The sequence below is a fragment of the Neoarius graeffei genome, chromosome 1 (genome assembly GCF_027579695.1).
Source record: "Neoarius graeffei isolate fNeoGra1 chromosome 1, fNeoGra1.pri, whole genome shotgun sequence".
NCBI lineage: Eukaryota > Metazoa > Chordata > Actinopteri > Siluriformes > Ariidae > Neoarius > Neoarius graeffei.
The window spans coordinates 64,333,200-64,353,952 of NC_083569.1; the positions used below are offsets into that span (position 1 = coordinate 64,333,200).

General features: G+C 42.2%; 1 protein-coding gene across 5 annotated transcripts in view; it reads left to right on the forward strand.

Moving 5' to 3' along the window:
- The first annotated feature begins 4,968 nt into the window (after positions 1-4,968).
- tdrd7b (tudor domain containing 7 b) overlaps positions 4,969-20,753 on the forward strand; it is a 56,621-nt gene continuing 40,836 nt past the window's right edge. For 2 of the 5 annotated variants that reach the window (XM_060915273.1, XM_060915419.1), the window contains exons 1-2: positions 4,969-5,046; positions 19,047-19,250. In XM_060915273.1, coding sequence (XP_060771256.1) covers positions 19,047-19,250 — 204 coding nt within the window. In that variant the 5' untranslated portion in view covers positions 4,969-5,046. Of the gene's footprint in view, positions 5,047-19,046; positions 19,394-20,753 lie in introns of those variants that run through there. The other 3 variants (XM_060915348.1, XM_060915501.1, XM_060915467.1) reach the window with 3 other exon arrangements.

Consider the following 20,753-nt stretch of genomic DNA (forward strand, 5'->3'; position numbering starts at 1 on the left):
TGCACTAGTAAATGGTGGGGGTGTGCCCCATCTGCCCTTGAACAAGCCACCACGAAACACAAAGCTGGTAGTTTATCCTTTAAGATTGTGCTGTAATTTTTTCAGGTGCATCTTGAAACACTGAAATGCATTTTCATTCCATGTAAATTCCTCATAGGTTATTGAAGAATACAACTTTTTCCTTAAAACTGAAAAGTACCCAAGATCACTCAAGATCAGGAGACTTTTAAGTCTTTTGAGTGATCAGACAGTTTAAGAGTGCATTTACAGTGGTGTTCCTATGAAAAAAAAGGATAAGATGTGATAAGTTAGATTTTCAGGGAGGATAGAGTGTCAATGCTGAAGGAGAAGAAGAGAAAAGGGATAGCCTTTTGGGTGAACAAGTTGCAATGGCTCATTTTTTCCAGAGGGAGGCAAGAAAGCTTTGGTTAAACATGCAGGTGAACTTAGACATTAAAAAACCCAACTGAGTGGAATATTTGGACAACACAGATTTATTACCCCTGGTAGGTGCTGTACTAACTTTAAACTTTTGGGTTGGCTTGTAAGCAGAGGTACTGCAAAGGGGAAGAGAGGGTGGATGATTGCAAGACACTTAAATAAAAAAGGGGACGGGGGCGGCAAACATTGTTCAGGAGAATTAATGTTGTCCAAGGCAGGGAAATTAACATGTCAGGGGGCCTGAAATTCAGCACCTGACGGTAAGATAAGTAACTAAAATAAATAAATAAACACCTCTGAGAACTAGGTGTGTGGAAGGCTAGGATGTTTTGCATCCTATATTTAAAGTAGCATCCATCCATCCATTATCTGTAGCCGCTTGTCCTGTACAGGGTCGCGGGCAAGCTGGAGCCTATCCCAGCTGACTACGGGCGAAAGGCGGGGTACACCCTGGACAAGTCGCCAGGTCATCACAGGGCTGACACATAGACACAGACAACCATTCGCACTCACATTCACACCTACGGTCAATTTAGAGTCACCAGTTAACCTAACCTGCATGTCTTTGGACTGTGGGGGAAACCGGAGCACCCGGAGGAAACCCACGCGGACAACATGCAAACTCCACACAGAAAGGCCATCGCCGGCCACGGGGCTCGAACCCAGGACCTTCTTGCTGTGGGGCAACAGTGCTAACCACCATGCCACCCTTAAAGTAGCATTATTATTATTAGTAGTAATATTAATATAAATAGCTATTATTTTATTATACAACCCCGATTCCAAAAAAGTTGGGACAAAGTAAAAATTGTAAATAAAAACGGAATGCAATAATTTACAAATCTCAAAAACTGATATTGTATTCACAATAGAACATAGACAACATATCAATTGTTGAAAGTGAGACATTTTGAAATTTCATGCCAAATATTGGCTCATTTGAAATTTCATGACAGCAACACATCTCAAAAAAGTTGGGACAGGGGCAATAAGAGGCTGGAAAAGTTAAAGGTACAAAAAAGGAACAGCTGGAGGACCAAATTGCAACTCATTAGGTCAATTGGCAATAGGTCATTAACATGACTGGGTATAAAAAGAGCATCTTGGAGTGGCAGCGGCTCTCAGAAGTAAAGATGGGAAGATGATCACCAATCCCCCTAATTCTGCGCCGACAAATAGTGAAGCAATATCAGAAAGGAGTTCGACAGTGTAAAATTGCAAAGAGTTTGAACATATCATCATCTACAGTGCATAATATCATCAAAAGATTCAGAGAATCTGGAAGAATCTCTGTGCATAAGGGTCAAGGCCGGAAAACCATACTGGGTGCCCGTGATCTTCGGGCCCTTAGACGGCACTGCATCACATACAGGCATGCTTCTGTATTGGAAATCACAAAATGGGCTCAGGAATATTTCCAGAGAACATTATCTGTGAACACAATTCACCGTGCCATCCGCCGTTGCCAGCTAAAACTCTATAGTTCAAAGAAGAAGCCGTATCTAAACACGATCCAGAAGCGCAGACGTCTTCTCTGGGCCAAGGCTCATTTAAAATGGACTGTGGCAAAGTGGAAAACTGTTCTGTGGTCAGATGAATCAAAATTTGAAGTTCTTTATGGAAATCAGGGACGCCGTGCCATTCGGACTAAAGAGGAGAAGGATGACCCAAGTTGTTATCAGCGCTCAGTTCAGAAGCCTGCATCTCTGATGGTATGGGGTTGCATTAGTGCGTGTGGCATGGGCAGCTTACACATCTGGAAAGACACCATCAATGCTGAAAGGTATATCCAGGTTCTAGAGCAACATATGCTCCCATCCAGACGACGTCTCTTTCAGGGAAGACCTTGTATTTTCCAACATGACAATGCCAAACCACATACTGCATCAATTACAGCATCATGGCTGCGTAGAAGAAGGGTCCGGGTACTGAACTGGCCACTCTGCAGTCCAGATCTTTCACCCATAGAAAACATTTGGCGCATCATAAAACGGAAGATACGACAAAAAAGACCTAAGACAGTTGAGCAACTAGAATCCTACATTAGACAAGAATGGGTTAACATTCCTATCCCTAAACTTGAGCAACTTGTCTCCTCAGTCCCCAGACGTTTACAGACTGTTGTAAAGAGAAAAGGGGGTGTCTCACAGTGGTAAACATGGCCTTGTCCCAACTTTTTTGAGATGTGTTGTTGTCATGAAATTTAAAATCACCTAATTTTTCTCTTTAAATGATACATTTTCTCAGTTTAAACATTTGATATGTCATCTATGTTCTATTCTGAATAAAATATGGAATTTTGAAACTTCCACATCATTGCATTCCGTTTTTATTTACAATTTGTACTTTGTCCCAACTTTTTTGGAATCGGGGTTGTATTATTATACTATTATACTACTATAATAATATATTATATTACTATTTATTAAACATATTATTTATTAAATATTGCCTAGGCCTATATCATTGCTGTTATTATTTATTATAGTATATAACCACTCTGTTTAATGCACTCTGAACTGTGTTCAGCTGTTATTTCTACCTCCACTGTAATATAATTGGCCAATACCTGTTTAAGGTGTAATATTTGGATATTAGAATGGTAACTGTTTTGTGTGCTGTGTGGTCTGTGACATGTGTGTGTTGTTAACACAGTGTTGAATGTATCGTGTTGTGACCAGACACCGAGAAAGAATTCCTAATGTACATGTAAATATACATGGTGAATAAAATTATACTAATTCTGATTCTTTAAAACAGTTCTTCAAGGGTTCTTTAAGGATAATGAAGGGTTCTTAGCTTCCAAGAAAAGTCTATATGGAATTTCCTCTCTAATCAGGAACTCTTTTGTTGAGTTCCACACAGAACGTTTAAGGGTTTCTGAGAAATAACCGAAGAACACTAAAAGGGACTACATTTTCAAAGAGTGGACTCTACGTGAGCTATTTAGATTTTTATATGAACTCTTTGGTAGAACATTATTATTATTATTATTATTATTATTACTATTATTATCTATAGTCTCTACAAATGCATCATGGGGAGCAGGAGGGAAATGGCATTTCAATGCAGTGTATATGGACATATTGACAATAAAGCTCTCTTGAAGCTTTAATTATTATTATTATTATTATTATTATTATTATTATTATCTATAAATGTACCATGGGGAGCAGGAAGGAAATGGCATTTCAATGCAGTGTATACTCATATATGGACATACTGACAATAAAGCTCTCTTTAATCTCTTGAATATTTAATAATAATAATAATAATAATAATAATTATTATTAGTCTCTACAAATGCATCATGGGGAGCAGGAAGGAAATGGCATTTCAATGCAGTGTATACTTGCATATGGACATATTGACAATAAAGCTCTCTTGAATCAATGGCCATAAGATCGTTAAGGTGTCGATAATAACCTAATTTTGGGTTCAATAATAGGGCGGCATGGTGGTGTAGTGGTTAGCGCTGTCGCCTCACAGCAAGAAGGGTCCGGGTTCGAGCCCCATGGCCGGTGAGGGCCCTTCTGTGTGGAGTTTGCATGTTCTCCCCGTGTCTGCGTGGGTTTCCTCCAGGTGCTCTGGTTTCCCCCACAGTCCAAAGACATGCAGGTTAGGTTAACTGGTGACTCTAAATTGACCGTAGGTGTGAATGTGAGTGTGAATGGTTGTCTGTGTCTATGTGTCAGCCCTGTGATGACCTGGCGACTTGTCCAGGGTGTATCCTGCCTTTCGCCCGTAGTCAGCTGGGATAGGCTCCAGCTTGCCTGCGACCCTGTAGATAATAATACATTCTTGAATCTCTTGAATCTCATCTCATCTCATCTCATTATCTCTAGCCGCTTTATCCTTCTACAGGGTCGCAGGCAAGCTGGAGCCTATCCCAGCTGACTACGGGCGAAAGGCGGGGTACACCCTGGACAAGTCGCCAGGTCATCACAGGGCTGACACATAGACACAGACAACCATTCACACTCACATTCACACCTACGGTCAATTTAGAGTCACCAGTTAACCTAACCTGCATGTCTTTGGACTGTGGGGGAAACCGGAGCACCCGGAGGAAACCCACGCGGACACGGGGAGAACATGCAAACTCCACACAGGAAGGCCCTCGCCGGCCCCGGGGCTCGAACCCAGGACCTTCTTGCTGTGAGGCGACAGCGCTAACCACTACACCACCGTGCCGCCCCATCTCTTGAATATTGAATTATTATTATTATTATTATCTACAAATGTACCATGGGGAGCAGGAAGGAAATGGCATTTCAATGCAGTGTATACTTGTATATGGACATACTGACAGTAAAGCTCTCTTGAATCTCTTGAATATTGAATTATTATTATTATTATGTTGTTGTTATTGTTGTTATGAATAATAAAAATGCCAGAAGAAAAAAAAAAGTGAGACAGATTTGTTTAGTGGAAACAGGTTTAGCAGGATGTTTGTTTGTATTTTCACGCATGCGCATTGACACTTAATTAGTAGGCGACGATGCCAGTTGACCAATCACATCGCTGAGTGGTAGTGACAGCAGGGACCGGCGCGCGCGAGACCCGGTGTGTTCTCCAGCTGCAGCGCGTGGAGTGAGGCTGACGGTAAGGGCTGTTACACCGCAACACCCGCACAGCGCGCTCTGCTGCCGCACAGTCGCCTGAGGCCGCGTTAATAGCACAGAAGAATGCGCTTGAGAATAATAAGCGGCGAGTGGACACAGCGCGGTTTAGCACACGGGCGGATAATGACTACAGTAAAGCTGGACTAGTCGTTGCCTAGGTTACCTCCACACTAACTTCTACACGACAGTGAGTGCATGGAAATAATGTCGGCTGGGTTTGTTAGTATTTAAGCCGCTCCTCACAAGGAGAGTGAGCTAAACGTGTGAGAGAGAGAGAGAGAGAGAGAGAGAGGCTGACGTCACCACTTTTGTTTCCACATTCCAACGCTCTTCTTCACAAACTTTATCAGGACAAGATAAAGATGAACAGCTCCAAAAGTCACCAGCTTTAAGTGTAATGTCTGTTCAAATGTGGAAAGTGTTGTATCCAGAGTTAGTTTGGAGATAACAGTGAGCTGAGCTGAGCTGAGCTGAGCTGAGCTGTTCTCCAGGGTGTGTCTGTGTGTCATGATTGTGCCCAAGAGTTCCTAACGCTTCTATTCCTCCACATTCACTTTCACTTTCACTGTAAGGGCTCAAGCAGTGTGGAACAACTTTTATAACCAACTTTCACACTTCAGTTTGCGTTTCAGCCACACAATCCTAGTGATTTAGATTGAATTCTGATCTTCTTAGAGAAAAATGTGTGAAAAGCAGAATGACTTTTGCCCGAGCACTTTAGTCTGTAGGGTGGCGTAGTGGTTAGCGCTGTCGCCTCACAGCAAGAAGGTCCGGGTTCGAGCCCCGTGGCCGGCGAGGGCCTTTCTGTGCGGAGTTTGCATGTTCTCCTCATGTCTGCGTGGGTTTCCTCCGGGTGCTCCGGTTTCCCCCAAAGACATGCAGGTTAGGTTAACTGGTGACTCTAAATTGACCGTAGGTGTGAATGTGAGTGTGAATGGTTGTCTGTATCTATGTGTCAGCCCTGTGATGACCTGGCGACTTGTCCAGGGTGTACCCCGCCTTTCGCCCGTAGTCAGCTGGGATAGGCTCCAGCTTGCCTGCGACCCTGTAGAACAGGATAAAGCGGCCAGAGATAATGAGATGGATGGACCTTATTCCTTCTGAAACATATGTTATACAAAAATGAACCCCACACGTGATCTCGCCTCAGGGTTCTCTCACTTTTTACACACAGGGACCAGTTAACTACAAAGCAAACAATGTGGACTCCGTCAGTACAGATTTATTTCATGCACACTACGAGGGTAAGTCAAAAAGTTCTAAGACAGATGTTATAATTTCCAAAGGTGTGAAAGACATCCCCCAGAATTCTACAAAGAAGGAATTATCCGATGGAAACACCGCTTGCAGACTTAAATGGAGGATATGTAGAAATTTGTCTTAGAACTTTTTGACGTACCCTTGTATATAGCTATTTAAAGGTGTCGAGTAATATGTCGATTTATTTGGAACTATAGAAAGTTTAATTTCTGAGCTTTCCACTGGCAGAACATATCAAGTTCAAACTGATGATGTTTTTGAGTTATTGAAGTTTGGATTAAGCCCATTCAGTTCAACTGACCTGTTAAACAGGCTAATAATTATAAGAATTTAATAATAAATACATTAACTCAAATCATGGTATACTGTAATTTTCATTACTGTAATAAAATAGGGGGGAAAAATCCCCCCCATGCTTCACATATCCCATTTTGACCACAACTGACCTAATCAACGTAGTCTGTGTACATATAACTAGAGCGGCGGCTACAGTTATCGACACCTTAACGATCTTTTGGCCGTTGCAAAGGTAGAAAAACTTTCAATACGTAAATTGTGCATGAATAATTGTTCAAACTTCCACTGGAAAAAAAAAGTTGATTCCCGATGACTTCGCATATCAGATCACATGACACCGTTACACAATTATCGACACCTGTGTCCACAGTTATCGACATCCAGATGATTGTTTTTTTTTAAAAATCGGTATGTGGTAGGGCAGCACGGTGGTGTAGTGGTTAGCACTGTCGCCTCACAGCAAGAAGGTCCTGGGTTCGAGCCCAGGGGCCGGTGAGGTCCTTTCTGTGTGGAGTTTGCATGTTCTCCCCGTGTCCGCGTGGGTTTCCTCCGGGTGCTCCGGTTTCCCCCACAGTCCAAAGACATGCAGGTTAGGTTGACTGGTGACTCTAAATTGAGCGTAGGTGTGAATGTGAGTGTGAATGGTTGTCTGTGTCTATGTGTCAGCCCTGTGATGACCTGGCGACTTGTCCAGGGTGTACCCCGCCTTTCGCCCGTAGTCAGCTGGGATAGGCTCCAGCTTGCCTGCGACCCTGTAGAAGGATAAAACGGCTAGAGATGATGAGATGAGATGAGATCGATCTGTGCTTACGTACAGTAAATGAAGTAATTCTCATGTTTGTCAACAAATGAACTGACAATGTTTAACCTGTGTCAGAAAATCTTTTTTGTTCCACTCTCTACCCACTTTCTAAGTATTTTTATAGATCACATTTTGTTAATTATTCATTGTTGTTTGTATTAATTTCTAGTTTTGTAGTTTACCAGTAAATGTCAGCAGGCAATTGATATTGTAACCACATAAAAATCCAGCTCAAAGGTCGCATGTCATTCCTCGAACCAAAATATAAAATGTCTCCCGATATTGTAATATGTGGTAGATATTTACAACAAACTACAAAAAAAAAATTCTGAATGAAATAGAAAAATCTGAATATTTCAAGCATGTAATTTTTTACATGCTAGGAATTTAATTCTGGTCTAATTCTATTTACTGCAATCAGATTCCAAATACTCTATAAACATTCCATTCTGTTATGAATCAGAAAATAAAATATAAATCACAGCATTTTTATTTTTTTTAAGTACTTCAACTTCAACAATGTTACACAAAAATCGATCCATAACAGTTCAACAGTTCATAACAGTTTAGATCCATAACAATCGAGCATAACAGTTGTAAATGTCACGTAATTCCACAGGGTGTCGATAATGGTGGACACCGGTGAAAGTGATCACTATTATCGACACCTCACGTGACTTCTCAAATGCGCGTTTAGATACAAAATGGCGACTATCAAATGAAAGAGTACGAAACACAGTAGGTTTCGACAAGCAGATCATGAAATATCGGTGAATTTTTGATCAGTAAAAACATGTCCGTGATCTTTCCACCATGCTTACCTGCGATGATAACGTCCAAGTTTTCCTCAAATTGCTGGTCGTGTGAAAAAAAATTGCATCTCAGGTAACAAGCTGTCATCAGATGACAAGATCAAAGGGCGAGGGGGGTCTTCCGGTTGATTAATTAACCAGTAATACTGTAGCTGTTGGAACTGAAACTCACCTTTGTGAAATTGTTTTGTTACTGGTAAATCTGAAAAGGTGTTGATAATTCTGGACTGTCGATAATTTTTATTGGCTTTTACTTTGTGTGCTCCCTTTACTGTTTTTAAAAAATATAAACATTAAATATTGTTGTGTGCAAAAGTCTTTGAAATTCACACCGTTTGTATAAAATATGCATTCTGTACAGAAGAGCGATAGTGCCACTAAGAAATACATATATTTTTTTAAATTTCTGAGAAACTCAGAATTTGAGATTAAAGTCAAAAGTCTTGAGAAAAAAAGTCAAAAGTTTTGAGAAAAAAAACTCGAAATTTTCGAGGAAAAAAAGTCACAAATTTAGGCTACCAGGAAGTACCAGGTCATTCAGAGCTGACGGAAACTAGTCTGTGTGGCAGCGGGGGCGTGGTCAAGCGCCGGTCTGTGACAGGAGGGCGGAGTCAGGGAAGGTAAGTGGCAGAATCACTACACCTGATGCCAATTAACCTGTGTTTGTGTGTCTTCCCAGTGACCGCGCCCTACTTAAAGAGGGAGAGCAGAGGAGCTCATCCCCGAAGTAGACGCCGGTTGTGTGTGTGTGTCTGTGTTAGTCACTGGATGTTTCACTGAAAAGTGTGGCAATAAAAGCCGTGTTTGCGAACCTGATCTCTGTCCTGCCGTCCTCTGTGCTCGACCCTTCGCAAACACGGCTTTTATTGCCACACTTTTCAGTGAAACATCCAGTGACTAACACAGACACACACACACAACCGGCGTCTACTTCGGGGATGAGCTCCTCTGCTCTCCCTCTTTAAGTAGGGCGCGGTCACTGGGAAGACACACAAACACAGGTTAATTGGCATCAGGTGTAGTGATTCTGCCACTTACCTTCCCTGACTCCGCCCTCCTGTCACAGACCGGCGCTTGACCACGCCCCCGCTGCCACAGTCTGCTACTACTGTGTTTAGTGCTGCTGAAATGGACGACTTAATCAAATGTTATTTCGGGATTGGGTTTTGCTTGTTATGTAGTGGTTCTGTGTTAGTCTCTAGCAAACAGAAAGCCGCTGCCTAGAAGCATTTGAATCTACGTGAATCACATCACCAACCGACTTCCTGTACCCCGGTTGTCACAACTCTGAATTCCATGGCTCTGGTCTCAGCCATTCATGTCTACCGGCCGCGAGTGAGTGTCACTTCCGTATGGAAGCCCGCCTTCTACAGATTTCTGACTTTTTTTTCTCGAAAATTTCGACTTTTTTTCTCAAATTTCGACTTTTTTTTTTTCTCGAAAATTTCGACTTTTTTTCTCGAAAATTTCGACTTTTTTTCTCGAAAATTCTGAGTTTTTTTCTCAGAAGTTTCCAAATAAAATATAAAACCCTGGCCCTATTGCTCGGCCGTAATTCTGTGATATCCACAATACTAATAAATTGCTCTGACATACCGGTATATAAACGAGTGTCTTACTGTTAAATATTGATCTGCAGTTTTCCGAAAAGGTCACACAGAGAGATACACTCACTGGTCACTTTATTAGGAACACCCTGTACACCTGCTTATTTATGCTGTTATCCAATCAGCCAATCATGTGGCATCAGCACAATGCATAAAATCATGCAGGTCAAGAGTTTCAGGTAACGTTCATATCAAACATCAGAAAATTTGGAAAAAATGTGATCACTATGACTTCAACCACGGTATGGTTGTTGGTACAAGATGGGTGCACAGAATGGTGCTAAAACAAAAAACATCCTCAGAATTAGACGAGAACGGCCAGACTGGTTTGAGCTGACAGGAAGGCAAAAGTAACTCAAATAATCATCCATACATCCATTATCTGTAGCCGCTTTATCCTGTTCTACAGGGTCGCAGGCAAGCTGGAGCCTATCCCAGCTGACTACGGGCGAAAGGCGGGGTACACCCTGGACAAGTCGCCAGGTCATCACAGGGCTGACACATAGACACAGACAACCATTCACACTCACATTCACACCTACGCTCAATTTAGAGTCACCAGTTAACCTAACCTGCATGTCTTTGGACTTTGGGGAGAGGAAACCGGAGCACCCGGAGGAAACCCACGCGGACACGGGGAGAACATGCAAACTCCGCACAGAAAGGCCCTCACCAGCCATGGGGCTCAAACCCAGGACCTTCTTGCTGTGAGGCGACAGTGCTAACCACTACACCACTGTGCCACCCCCTCAAATAATAACTCTTTACATTAGTGGTGAGCAGAAAAGCATCTTAGAACACACATCAAACCTTGACGTGGATGACCACATCAGGTTTCACTCCTGTCAACCAAGAACAAGAATCCAAGGCTATCATGGGCACAGTTTGACCAAACCTGGACAGTTGAAGACTGGGAAAAAAAACAGGTGGGTTTTTTTTTTTAATTATTATTTTTTTTAAACCTTAATCTTTCAGTGTGCCCATGATAGCCTCAGCTTTCTGTTCTTGGCTGATAGGACTGGAATCTGATGTGGTTATCCACCTCAAGGTTCAATGTGTTATGTAAGCTGAGATGCTTTTCTGCTCACCACTGTTATAAAGAGTTGCTATATGAGTTACTATATCCTTCCTGGCAGCTCGAACCCATCTGGCCATTTTCCTCTGACTTCTCTTATCAATAAGGCGTTTCCACCCACAGAGCTGTCGCTCACTCAATGTTTTTTGTTTTTCGCACCATTCTGTGTAAACTCTAGAGCAGAGGTGGGCAAACTACGGCCCACAGGCCACATCCGGCCCGTTGGCGTTTTTAATCCGGCCCGCGGAAGACAATCATATAAACACGATTGAGCAGATCTATAAACTATAAGCGTCAGTGTTATCACGTAGACAGGTGTTCTAGAGATCCGTCTTTCCAGTCAGTCGTATTCACGCGAGATTACATTTGCAGAGTGGTGCAGCGCGTGCCATGGAAGTCATTCTGGCGCCCGTGCCATTGATGATCTCGAGAACACAGGATAAAACTTTACAATGAGTGGTCCTAAAAAAAGAAAAGTGGACAGTGAGTGCAGGGTGTTCAATAAAGAATGGACAACTAAATATTTTTTTGCTGAAGTCCGATCAAAGGCTGTATGCCTTATTTGCAAAGAAACCGTTGCAGTTTTAACCCTCATCCTACCATGCTATTTTACACCTTAATCTTACCATGTGGGGTCCGTTTGGACCCCAATACTTTTCTTTAAAATTAAAGCTTATAAAGACAAAATCACCAGATAAGTTTTGTTCAGAACATCTTGTATTAATAACAGCAATACACTAAAGGGCCCAAGGCATAAAGAACACACTTAACCTTCATCCTACCAGCCAATTTTACATACACAAACTACCAGGCGGGGTCCGTATGGACCCCAGGAGGGAATACCTTGAAATCAATGCAGTAAGAACCAATTCAATGCAGCAAACAGACATAACTTTATTGAAGAACAAAATCCACTATGGCTGAATATCAGTGATGTATTATAAATGCAATAATATTGCAATAACTAGCATACATGTAGCAAATTATAGCGCCACAAAAAAAATTGGCATTATATACATGATTTTTGCAGCTCATGCAGCTGTAAAACATTCTGGATTACAACTTAGGTCTTTTCTTACAGAATTTAAAACAAAAAAGTAATTGTAAAATAAATTAAAGCCGCAAGCGGCCTCGACGGGCCCTCGCGCCAGCGGCCAATGGGGGCGGGGGCATGCATCCCTGCGAAATACCTTCCACAGCATCTGCGGCAAGAGACATTACTCCCACAATGGCGACAAAGCACAGAATTGGACACATGGCAACAATAGGGTCTCGCACTGTACGGTGCTCGGGGCCAAATAATAATAATAATAATAATAATCCTTCAAAAACAATAGGGTCTCGCAGTGTACGGTGCTCGGGCCCTAATAATAATAATAAATACTAGAAACTATATGCCAAGCAGGCACCTTAATGCGAGAGGCAAAAATCACAAGACGTTAGGGGGCGCTATAGAGGCCCCGAGGCCCGCTTGGATCTGGGCTTCTGGTTCTCAGTAGCGGTGGAAGTCCAAGAAAAAGGGGCAAAATTTCGAGCGTTGTCGACCATGGCAAGCGCCCCAATAAGGGTCTTGTAAAGAGTTTGCTTGTCTGGTTTGACAAATCAGAAGCTGCAATATCATTTTTGCCATAACCAGCACCCCCAGTGGCGAAAGTGCACAAAATGTGGCGTATATGTCAGGTGAGCTATGAAGAGTTTGCCTATGAAGTTTGATGACAATTGAGTAAATAGAAGATGAGATATAGATTTTTGAAGAATAAATTTTTTGGTTTTTCCCATGTCAGTAGGTGGCGCTATGCTGTACATGAGCGATTATGAGATGGAAAAATAAGTGTCCACAACAGCAACGTGCCATCACAAGGTAGTGGTGTGAAGGAAAAGCATTATGGAATTATTTACCAAAAACCCGTTTTGGAGAAATTGTGTCGGCCAAAAACAGTGCCCCCCATGGACGAAAATTCCCAAAATGTGGTATACATGACGTGGGAGGTAGTAAGAGGGTGGCCGTGAAGTTTGACCAAATTTGAGGAAAGATTGGATTTTTTGCCCAAAAATAGCGCCCCCAGTGGCAAACTATCACAGAAATTGGGTAACATGTCAGAAACCCAATGAGTGATTTGCGTGTGAAGTATGAGCAGTTTTGAGCAAATAGAAGATTTGTTATGAATTTTTTAGCATGTAAAATTTTGAAGTGAAAATTGATTGACGTATAACTTCTGCACGGTTTATCCTACGTGAAATGTATTTAGTAACTTTTGTCAGCCATGTCTGTAGATGATGTGTATCAATTTTGGTGACATTCCTATGAACGGTCTAGGAGGAGTTGCGCCGTCTTCGTGGCCATGCATTTCGCACAAAAGTGAAATTACCTCACTTCCTGTTGGGCGTGGCTAATGCATTGGCATTACATTTTTGTCCGGCTTAGTGAGATACATATGCATACCAAATGGCATGCCACTACTACAAACTATATGGCAACCAGGCACCTTAATGCGGGAGGTCAAAATCACAACGACTTAGGGGGCGCTATAGAGGCCCTGAGCCCCGGCCAAGTTTGTGCTTTTGGTTCTGAGTAGCGGTGGCAATTCTCGGAACTGGTGCCAAATTTCGTGCGTTTTCGCCCATGGCAAGCGCCCCGAAAATGGCCCAACAGCGGAGAAAAATAAAGAAGAAGAAGAAGAAGAAGACGGAAGAATAATTAAAGCCGCAAGCGGCCTCGACGGGCCCTCGCGCCAGCGGCCAAGGGGGGCGGGGGCATGCGTCCCTGTGAAAAACCTTCCACAGCTTCTGCGGCAAGAGACATTACTCCCACAATGGCGACAAAGCACAGAATTGGACACATGGCAACAATAGGGCCTCGCACTTCGTGCGTTGTCGACCATGGCAAGCGCCTCAATAAGGGTCTTGAAAAGAGTTTGCTTGCCAAGTTTGACAAATCAGAAGCTGCAATATCATTTTTGCCATAATCAGCACCCCCAGGGGCGAAAGTGCACAAAATTTGGTGTATATGTCAGGTGAGCTATGAAGAGTTTGCGTATGAAGTTTGATGACAATTGAGTAAATAGAAGATGAGATATAGATTTTTGAAGAATAAAGTTTTTGGTTTTTCCCATGTCAGTAGGTGGCGCCATGCTGTACATGAGCGATTATGAGTTGGAAAAATAAGTGTCTACAACAGCAACGTACTATCACAAGGTAGTGGTGTGAAGGAAAAGCATTATGGAATTATTTACCAAAAACCCGTTTTGGAGCAATTGTGTGGGCCAAAAACAGCGCCCCCCATGGATGAAAATTCCCAAAATGTGGTATACATGACATGGGAGGTAGTAAGAGGGTGGCCGTGAAGTTTGACCAAATTTGAGGAAAGATTGGATTTTTTGCCCAAAAATAGCGCCCCCAGTGGCGAAACATCACAGAAATTGGGTCACATGTCAGAAGCCCAATGAGTGATTTGACTGTGAAGTATGAGCAGTGTTGAGCAATTAGAAGATTTGTTATGAATATTTAAGCATGTTAAATTCTGCATTGAAAAATGATTGACGTATAACTTCTGAACAGTTAACCCTACGTGAAACGTATTTAGCAACTTTTGTCAGCCATGTCTGTAGATGATGTGTATCAATTTTGGTGACGTTCCTATGAACGGTCTAGGAGGAGTTGCGCCGTCTTCGTGGCCATGCATTTCGCACAAAAGTGAAATTACCTCACTTCCTGTAGGGCGTGGCTAATGCATTGGCATTACATTTTTGTCCGGCTTGGTGAGATACATATGCGTACCAAAGGGCATGCCACTACTACAAACTACATGGCAACCAGGCACCTTAATGCGAGAGGCAAAAATCACAACACGTTAGGGGGTGCTATAGAGGCCCTGAGGCCCGCCTGGATCTGGGCTTCTGGTTCTCAGTAGCGGTGGCAGTCGAAGAAAAAGGAGCCAAATTTCGAGCGTTGTCGACCATGGCAAGCGCCCCAATAAGGGTCTTGTAAAGAGTTTGCTTGCCAAGGTTGACAAATCAGAAGCTGCAATATCATTTCTGCCATAACCAGCACCCCCAGGGGCGAAAGTGCACAAAATTTGGCGTATATGTCAGGTGAGCTATGAAGAGTTTGCGTATGAAGTGTGATGAAAATTGAGTAAATAGAAGATGAGATATAGATTTTTGAAGAATAAATTTTTTGGTTTTTCCCATGTCAGTAGGTGGTGCTATGCTGTACATGAGCGATTATGAGTTGGAAAAATAAGTGTCTACAACCGCAACGTACTATCACAAGGTAGTGGTGTGAAGGAAAAGCATTATGGAATTATTAACCAAAAACCCATTTTGGAGAAATTGCGTCGGCCAAAAACAGCGCCCCCCATGGACGAAAATTCCCAAAATGTGGTGTACATGACATGGGAGGTAGTAAGAGGGTGGCCGTGAAGTTTGACCAAATTTGAGGAAAGATTGGATTTTTTGCCCAAAAATAGCGCCCCCAGTGGCGAAATATCACAGAAATTGGGTAACATGTCAGAAGGCCAATGAGTGATTAGCGTGTGAAGTATGAGCAGTTTTGAGCAATTAGAAGAATTGTTATGAATTTTTTAGCATGTTAAATTTTGAAGTGAAAATTGATTGACGTATAACTTCTGAACGGTTTATCCTACATGAAATGTATTTAGTAACTTTTGTCAGCCATGTCTGTAGATGATGTGTATCAATTTTGGTGACATTCCTATGAACGGTCTAGGAGGAGTTGCGCCGTCTTCGTGGCCATGCATTTCTCACAAAAGTGAAATTACCTCACTTCCTGTTGGGCGTGGCTAATGCATTGGCATTACATTTTTGTCCGGCTTAGTGAGATACATATGGGTACCAAATGGCATGCCAGTACTACAAACTATATGGCAACCAGGCACCTTAATGCGGGAGGCCAAAATCACAACGACTTAGGGGGCGCTATAGAGGCCCTGAGCCCCGGCCAAGTTTGGGCTTTTGGTTCTGAGTAGCGGTGGCAATTCTCGGAAGTGGTGCCAAATTTCGTGCGTTTTCGCCCACGGCAAGCGCCCCGAAAATGGCCCAACAGCGGAGAAAAATAAAGAAGAAGAAGAAGACGGAAGAATAATAATAGTGAACTCTTACAAGAACAATAGGGCCTTCGCCCATAGGGCTCGGGCCCTAATTAGGGCTTTTGTTTTGCAGCCTGTGCTTATTGCAGCAGTGGGGTCCACACGGACCCCAAGAAGGAATGCCTTGGTAGTTTCATTATGGAACATAAAAGAAATAAAAGAAGTTAACTTTCAGTGTGCTATTCAATTATAAAATGAAAGACAGATAAACTTTACTCTGGGGTCCGGTTGGACCCCAGTAACAAATTAATTATACCTTCACAATGCAAAAAGCTGATCTTCCGGTGCTTTAGTGTTTTAATTAAGACATAAATTCCAACAAATTCATAAAACGGTGAGGCAGTATGTCACATATTTTTAAAATGGCAAACAAACATATAGGTGCGGGATCCAGATGGACCCCACTTGGTAGGATGAAGGTTAAAGGAATATAACATCAAACGGCACTTTTCCTCCAAGCATGCTAATTATGCTAACAACCAGTCAGCGCAAGCACGGACGAATACAGCTCAGCGGTTGCTGAGTGAATGTGAGTATTAACTCATTTATGTCCCTGTCTGCTATTATAGGTGTATTATGAGCAGCTGACCTTGCTTCTGCTTATATCTGTTCCTGGACTTTTGCCTGTGGAGGATATTCTGATCTATGAGTGGCCTTTTGGAATATGAAAACCTGTTTGGAACCTGTGTTTTGATTTTTTGAGGACTGGAAATATTTCAGTGAGTGACTTTGAACCTGAAAACCAGTTTGGAGTTTTTTGCTTTCTTGAGCCGTTTTGTTTGATTTTGTGGGCTGGATGGATCCAGTGCCAAACCACTGAACTGCAAACATGTTGGCATGGTGTGGTACCCAAACTGTTGAACTGCAAACATGTTGGCATGGTGTGGTACCCAAACTGTTGAACTGCAAACATTTTGGAATGGTGTGGTGCCTCTCCTACTAATGGTGGTTGGTTGTACTGGCAGGCTGGAAGTGGATGGTTAAAAAAAAAAACACTCAGGTGTAAATCTACGAGTTCAGTGAAATGTACAAAAATGATATGTACTGATATGTAATTTAGTTCAATTTAATGATATGCAATTTAGTTGTATGTATAAAATGATACAAATATACAAACACACTGGCATCCTACTCATCCTGGCAGCTCAAAGATGTAATTTAAGAATTAAGTGTGCTACTTTTCTTACTGTCACGTGTGTGTGTGTGTGTGTGTGTGTATTACTTTTCTGGATGGATCCAGTGCCAATCTATTGAACTGCAAGCATTTTTCTGCTCTGCCTTTGTTGACTGAGAACTAAAATAAATGTCAATCTGATCTGCATTTGGGTCTCTGTCAGTGAAGGCCTTACAATAACACTAAAGCTTTTCCGGTTTATGTTCGATATGTATGAATTTGGTGTTGGCCTGGCCCGCCTGGCAAATTTCAAAAGTCAATGTGGCCCCTGAGCCAAAAAGTTTGCCCACCCCTGCTCTAGAGACTGTTGTGTGTGAAAACCCCAGGAGATCTAGCCTGGGAAATCCCATGCTGCTTTGCACAATTGTTCCGATCTGAAAAGACAGCATGGAAACTATGGTCTAAAGGCTCGCCTGAGTTAGGGAGCCAATCAGAGAGTGGGGAGGGGTGGAAAGACGGTGACGCGTACTACTCGACAAACGGAAGCTTGTAGTTTATTTGGGACTGTTTACGGATCACATTTAACATGGCGGCGAGCGATACGAACCAAACTTTCGATCAAGCTTTGTCTTGCACAAACGGCAGTAATCGTTTGGTGCCATTGTTTTCCTATTTTTGTTTTGCCTTCTCTTTCTCCTTCTTCTCTTCTTCGCCTCTTCGTCGCTCTAACTACGTCACTGGGTACAACTGCCATGATTGGCCATGGGCTACGTATACGCCAAATGATAGACATTCGCAACGTCCAATAAACGGCCGTTGACAATCGTAAACCACACCTCCCCGACGAGAAATTCAGTAGGTGGATTCCAGACCATATTTCACTTGTGATATGGTCTGGTGTTAACCAGACTACAGGAGATCAGCACTTTCTGAAATACTCAAACCAGTCCATCTGGCACCAACACCCATGCCACAGTGAAAGTCATCGAGATTACAGTTTTCTTCATTCTTATGTTTGATGTGCACATCAACCGGAGCTCTTGCATTGTGCTGCTGCCACATGATTGGTTGATTACTGCATGAATGTGCAGGTGCTCGTGGTTTGTTTTTTCTCCCAGCCTAATGTTGGCCTCCTTCACTTGCATCGACACCTCTTTGGACTGCATATTGAGCGTACCAAATGCAAATTCAACACTTGGAATCAACTCCAGACCTTTTATCTCCTTCATCGGTTATGAAATAACGGGGAAACGGGCCATAACTCACTGTGAATCTGCTTATCCTTCAATGATCCGATTACTTTTGAGCCTGTGAAAATGAAGGCACTATGTATAAAAATGGCTGTAATGCCTAAATAGTTAATACAGTGTTTTTGTTAAACACCTTGAATTAAAGCTGAAATTCTCCACTTCAATCATATCTTGATTGGTTCATTTTAAAATCATAGTGGTGGTATACAGAAGCAAAAATACAAAAATTGCGGCGCTGTCCAAATACTTATGCACCTGACTGTATTGTATGTATGCCCAATAATTCCTTTTGATGTATGAGGGAAAAGGTCACCATCTTGAGAAAACTTCCACTATTACGAAAACAGCAAAGAGAACAAGTTTTATCAACTTGAGATCACAAGAAAAGTACGTCATGGTCTTGAGAGAAAACCGTTTTTAATTTTTATCTTGAGATCACATGAGAAAAAGAAATAATGCACGGCCTTTCTGGACTTCCAAATAAATGGCTTCAGGTCCTGAAAAAAAAAATCATGAAAACAACTGTAGAGGGTAATCCTGCAAGTATCTTGTCCATTACTCTTGTAATAATTATTCCAAGGAACTTCTATTTTTGCCACTTTCCATTTGGGAAACTGAAATATAACATAAGTATTCATGCTTTGTGTGTTTTTAAGATGGTGGATGAGGAGGCAGTGAAGAAAATGCTACGGGCTGTTCTGCAGTCCAAGTCTGCAATCTCCTTGTCTCATCTGCAGGCTGAATATAAAGAACTGACAGGTGAAACCATACCACACAAACAGCTGGGTCATACCACAGTGGATGCCCTGCTGCACAGCATGCCCTCTGTGGTGCAGCTGGACAGGACTCGCTCTGGGGAGGTGAGCTGCAATTGCTGTGAGAATTTCATTTTCCTATGACAGATCAAAAAATTAGTCATTTGGAGGTGCTGGTAAATTCCTATATTGTCATGGGCAATAATGTTTTTCCCAACATCATGTGCAATATCTACTTTCACCATCAGGTTAGTCTCTCACATAACGTACCTTATTTTCTATTGTTAGAATGCTAACTATGTAGGCACTTTTTTCCCCTCCCCATTTTATTTTTTATTGTTGTTCTATTTGGCAATGGGTTTTTAGGCATCTATTTCTTGTCCAGTTTTATTTTACATAAAGTTTATTTTCAGCTTGTATTGTTGTATTTTAACGTGTTGTTTCTGGCACAAAAATATCCTTCGGGATTAAGAAAGTCTTATCTTAAGCTGTAGTGCGAGATGCTGTTTCCTCCAGTCTTCTGCATGTGAGAAAAAAAAATTCTGTGGACTTTACAGGGATTATACACTCTCAGAAAATAAAGTACATTATTATAAATACGTGCCACTTTTTCCATGGAATAAAAACATGTATTCTATTCCCTTCTAGCGGGTTTATCGATGCCATGTGATATTGTTGTCATATCGCTTATTCTCCATGTATTACGCCACTCTCCTCAATGAAGAATGAGCATGCAATATTGTTATAATATTGCACGTTTGTCAAGACAACACGACGTCACACACAAAGATCCAATGACAAAAGTTTTCTGCTGCGCAGGCGCACAATCGTTTCTTTGTCAGCCAGGAGAGAGAGAAGACGGGGTTAATTCAGTGCTTGGTTTAAAGGAACAGTCCACCGTATTTCCATAATGAAATATGCTCTTACCTGAATTGAGACGAGCTGCTCCGTACCTATCCGAGCTTTGCGCGACCTCCCAGTCAGTCAGACGCAGTCCGACGCGCTGTCACTCCTGTTAGCAATGTAGCTAGGCTCAGTATGGCCAATGGTATTTTTTGGGGCTGTAGTTAGATGTGACCAAACTCTTCCGCGTTTTTCCTGTTTACATAGGTTTATATGACCAGTGATATGAAACAAGTTCAGTTACACAAATTGAAACATAGCGATTTTCTATGCTATGGAAAGTCCGCACTATAATGACAGGCGTACTAACACCTTCTGCGCGCTTCGGCAGCGCATTGATACGGAGCTCAGATATCAATGCGCTGCCGAAGCGCGCAGAAGGTGTTAGTACGCCTGTCATTATAGTGCGGACTTTGCATAGCATAGAAAATCGCTACGTTTCAATTTGTGTAACTGAACTTGTTTCATATCACTGGTCATATAAACCTATGTAAACAGGAAAAACGCGAAAGAGTTTGGTCACATCTAACTACAGCCCCAAAAAATACCATTGGCCATACTGAGCCTAGCTACATTGCTAACAGGAGTGACAGCGCGTCGGACTGCGTCTGACTAACTGGGAGATCGCGCAAAGCTCAGATAGGTACGGAGCAGCTCGTCTCAATTCAGATAAGAGCATATTTCATTATGGAAATACGGTGGACT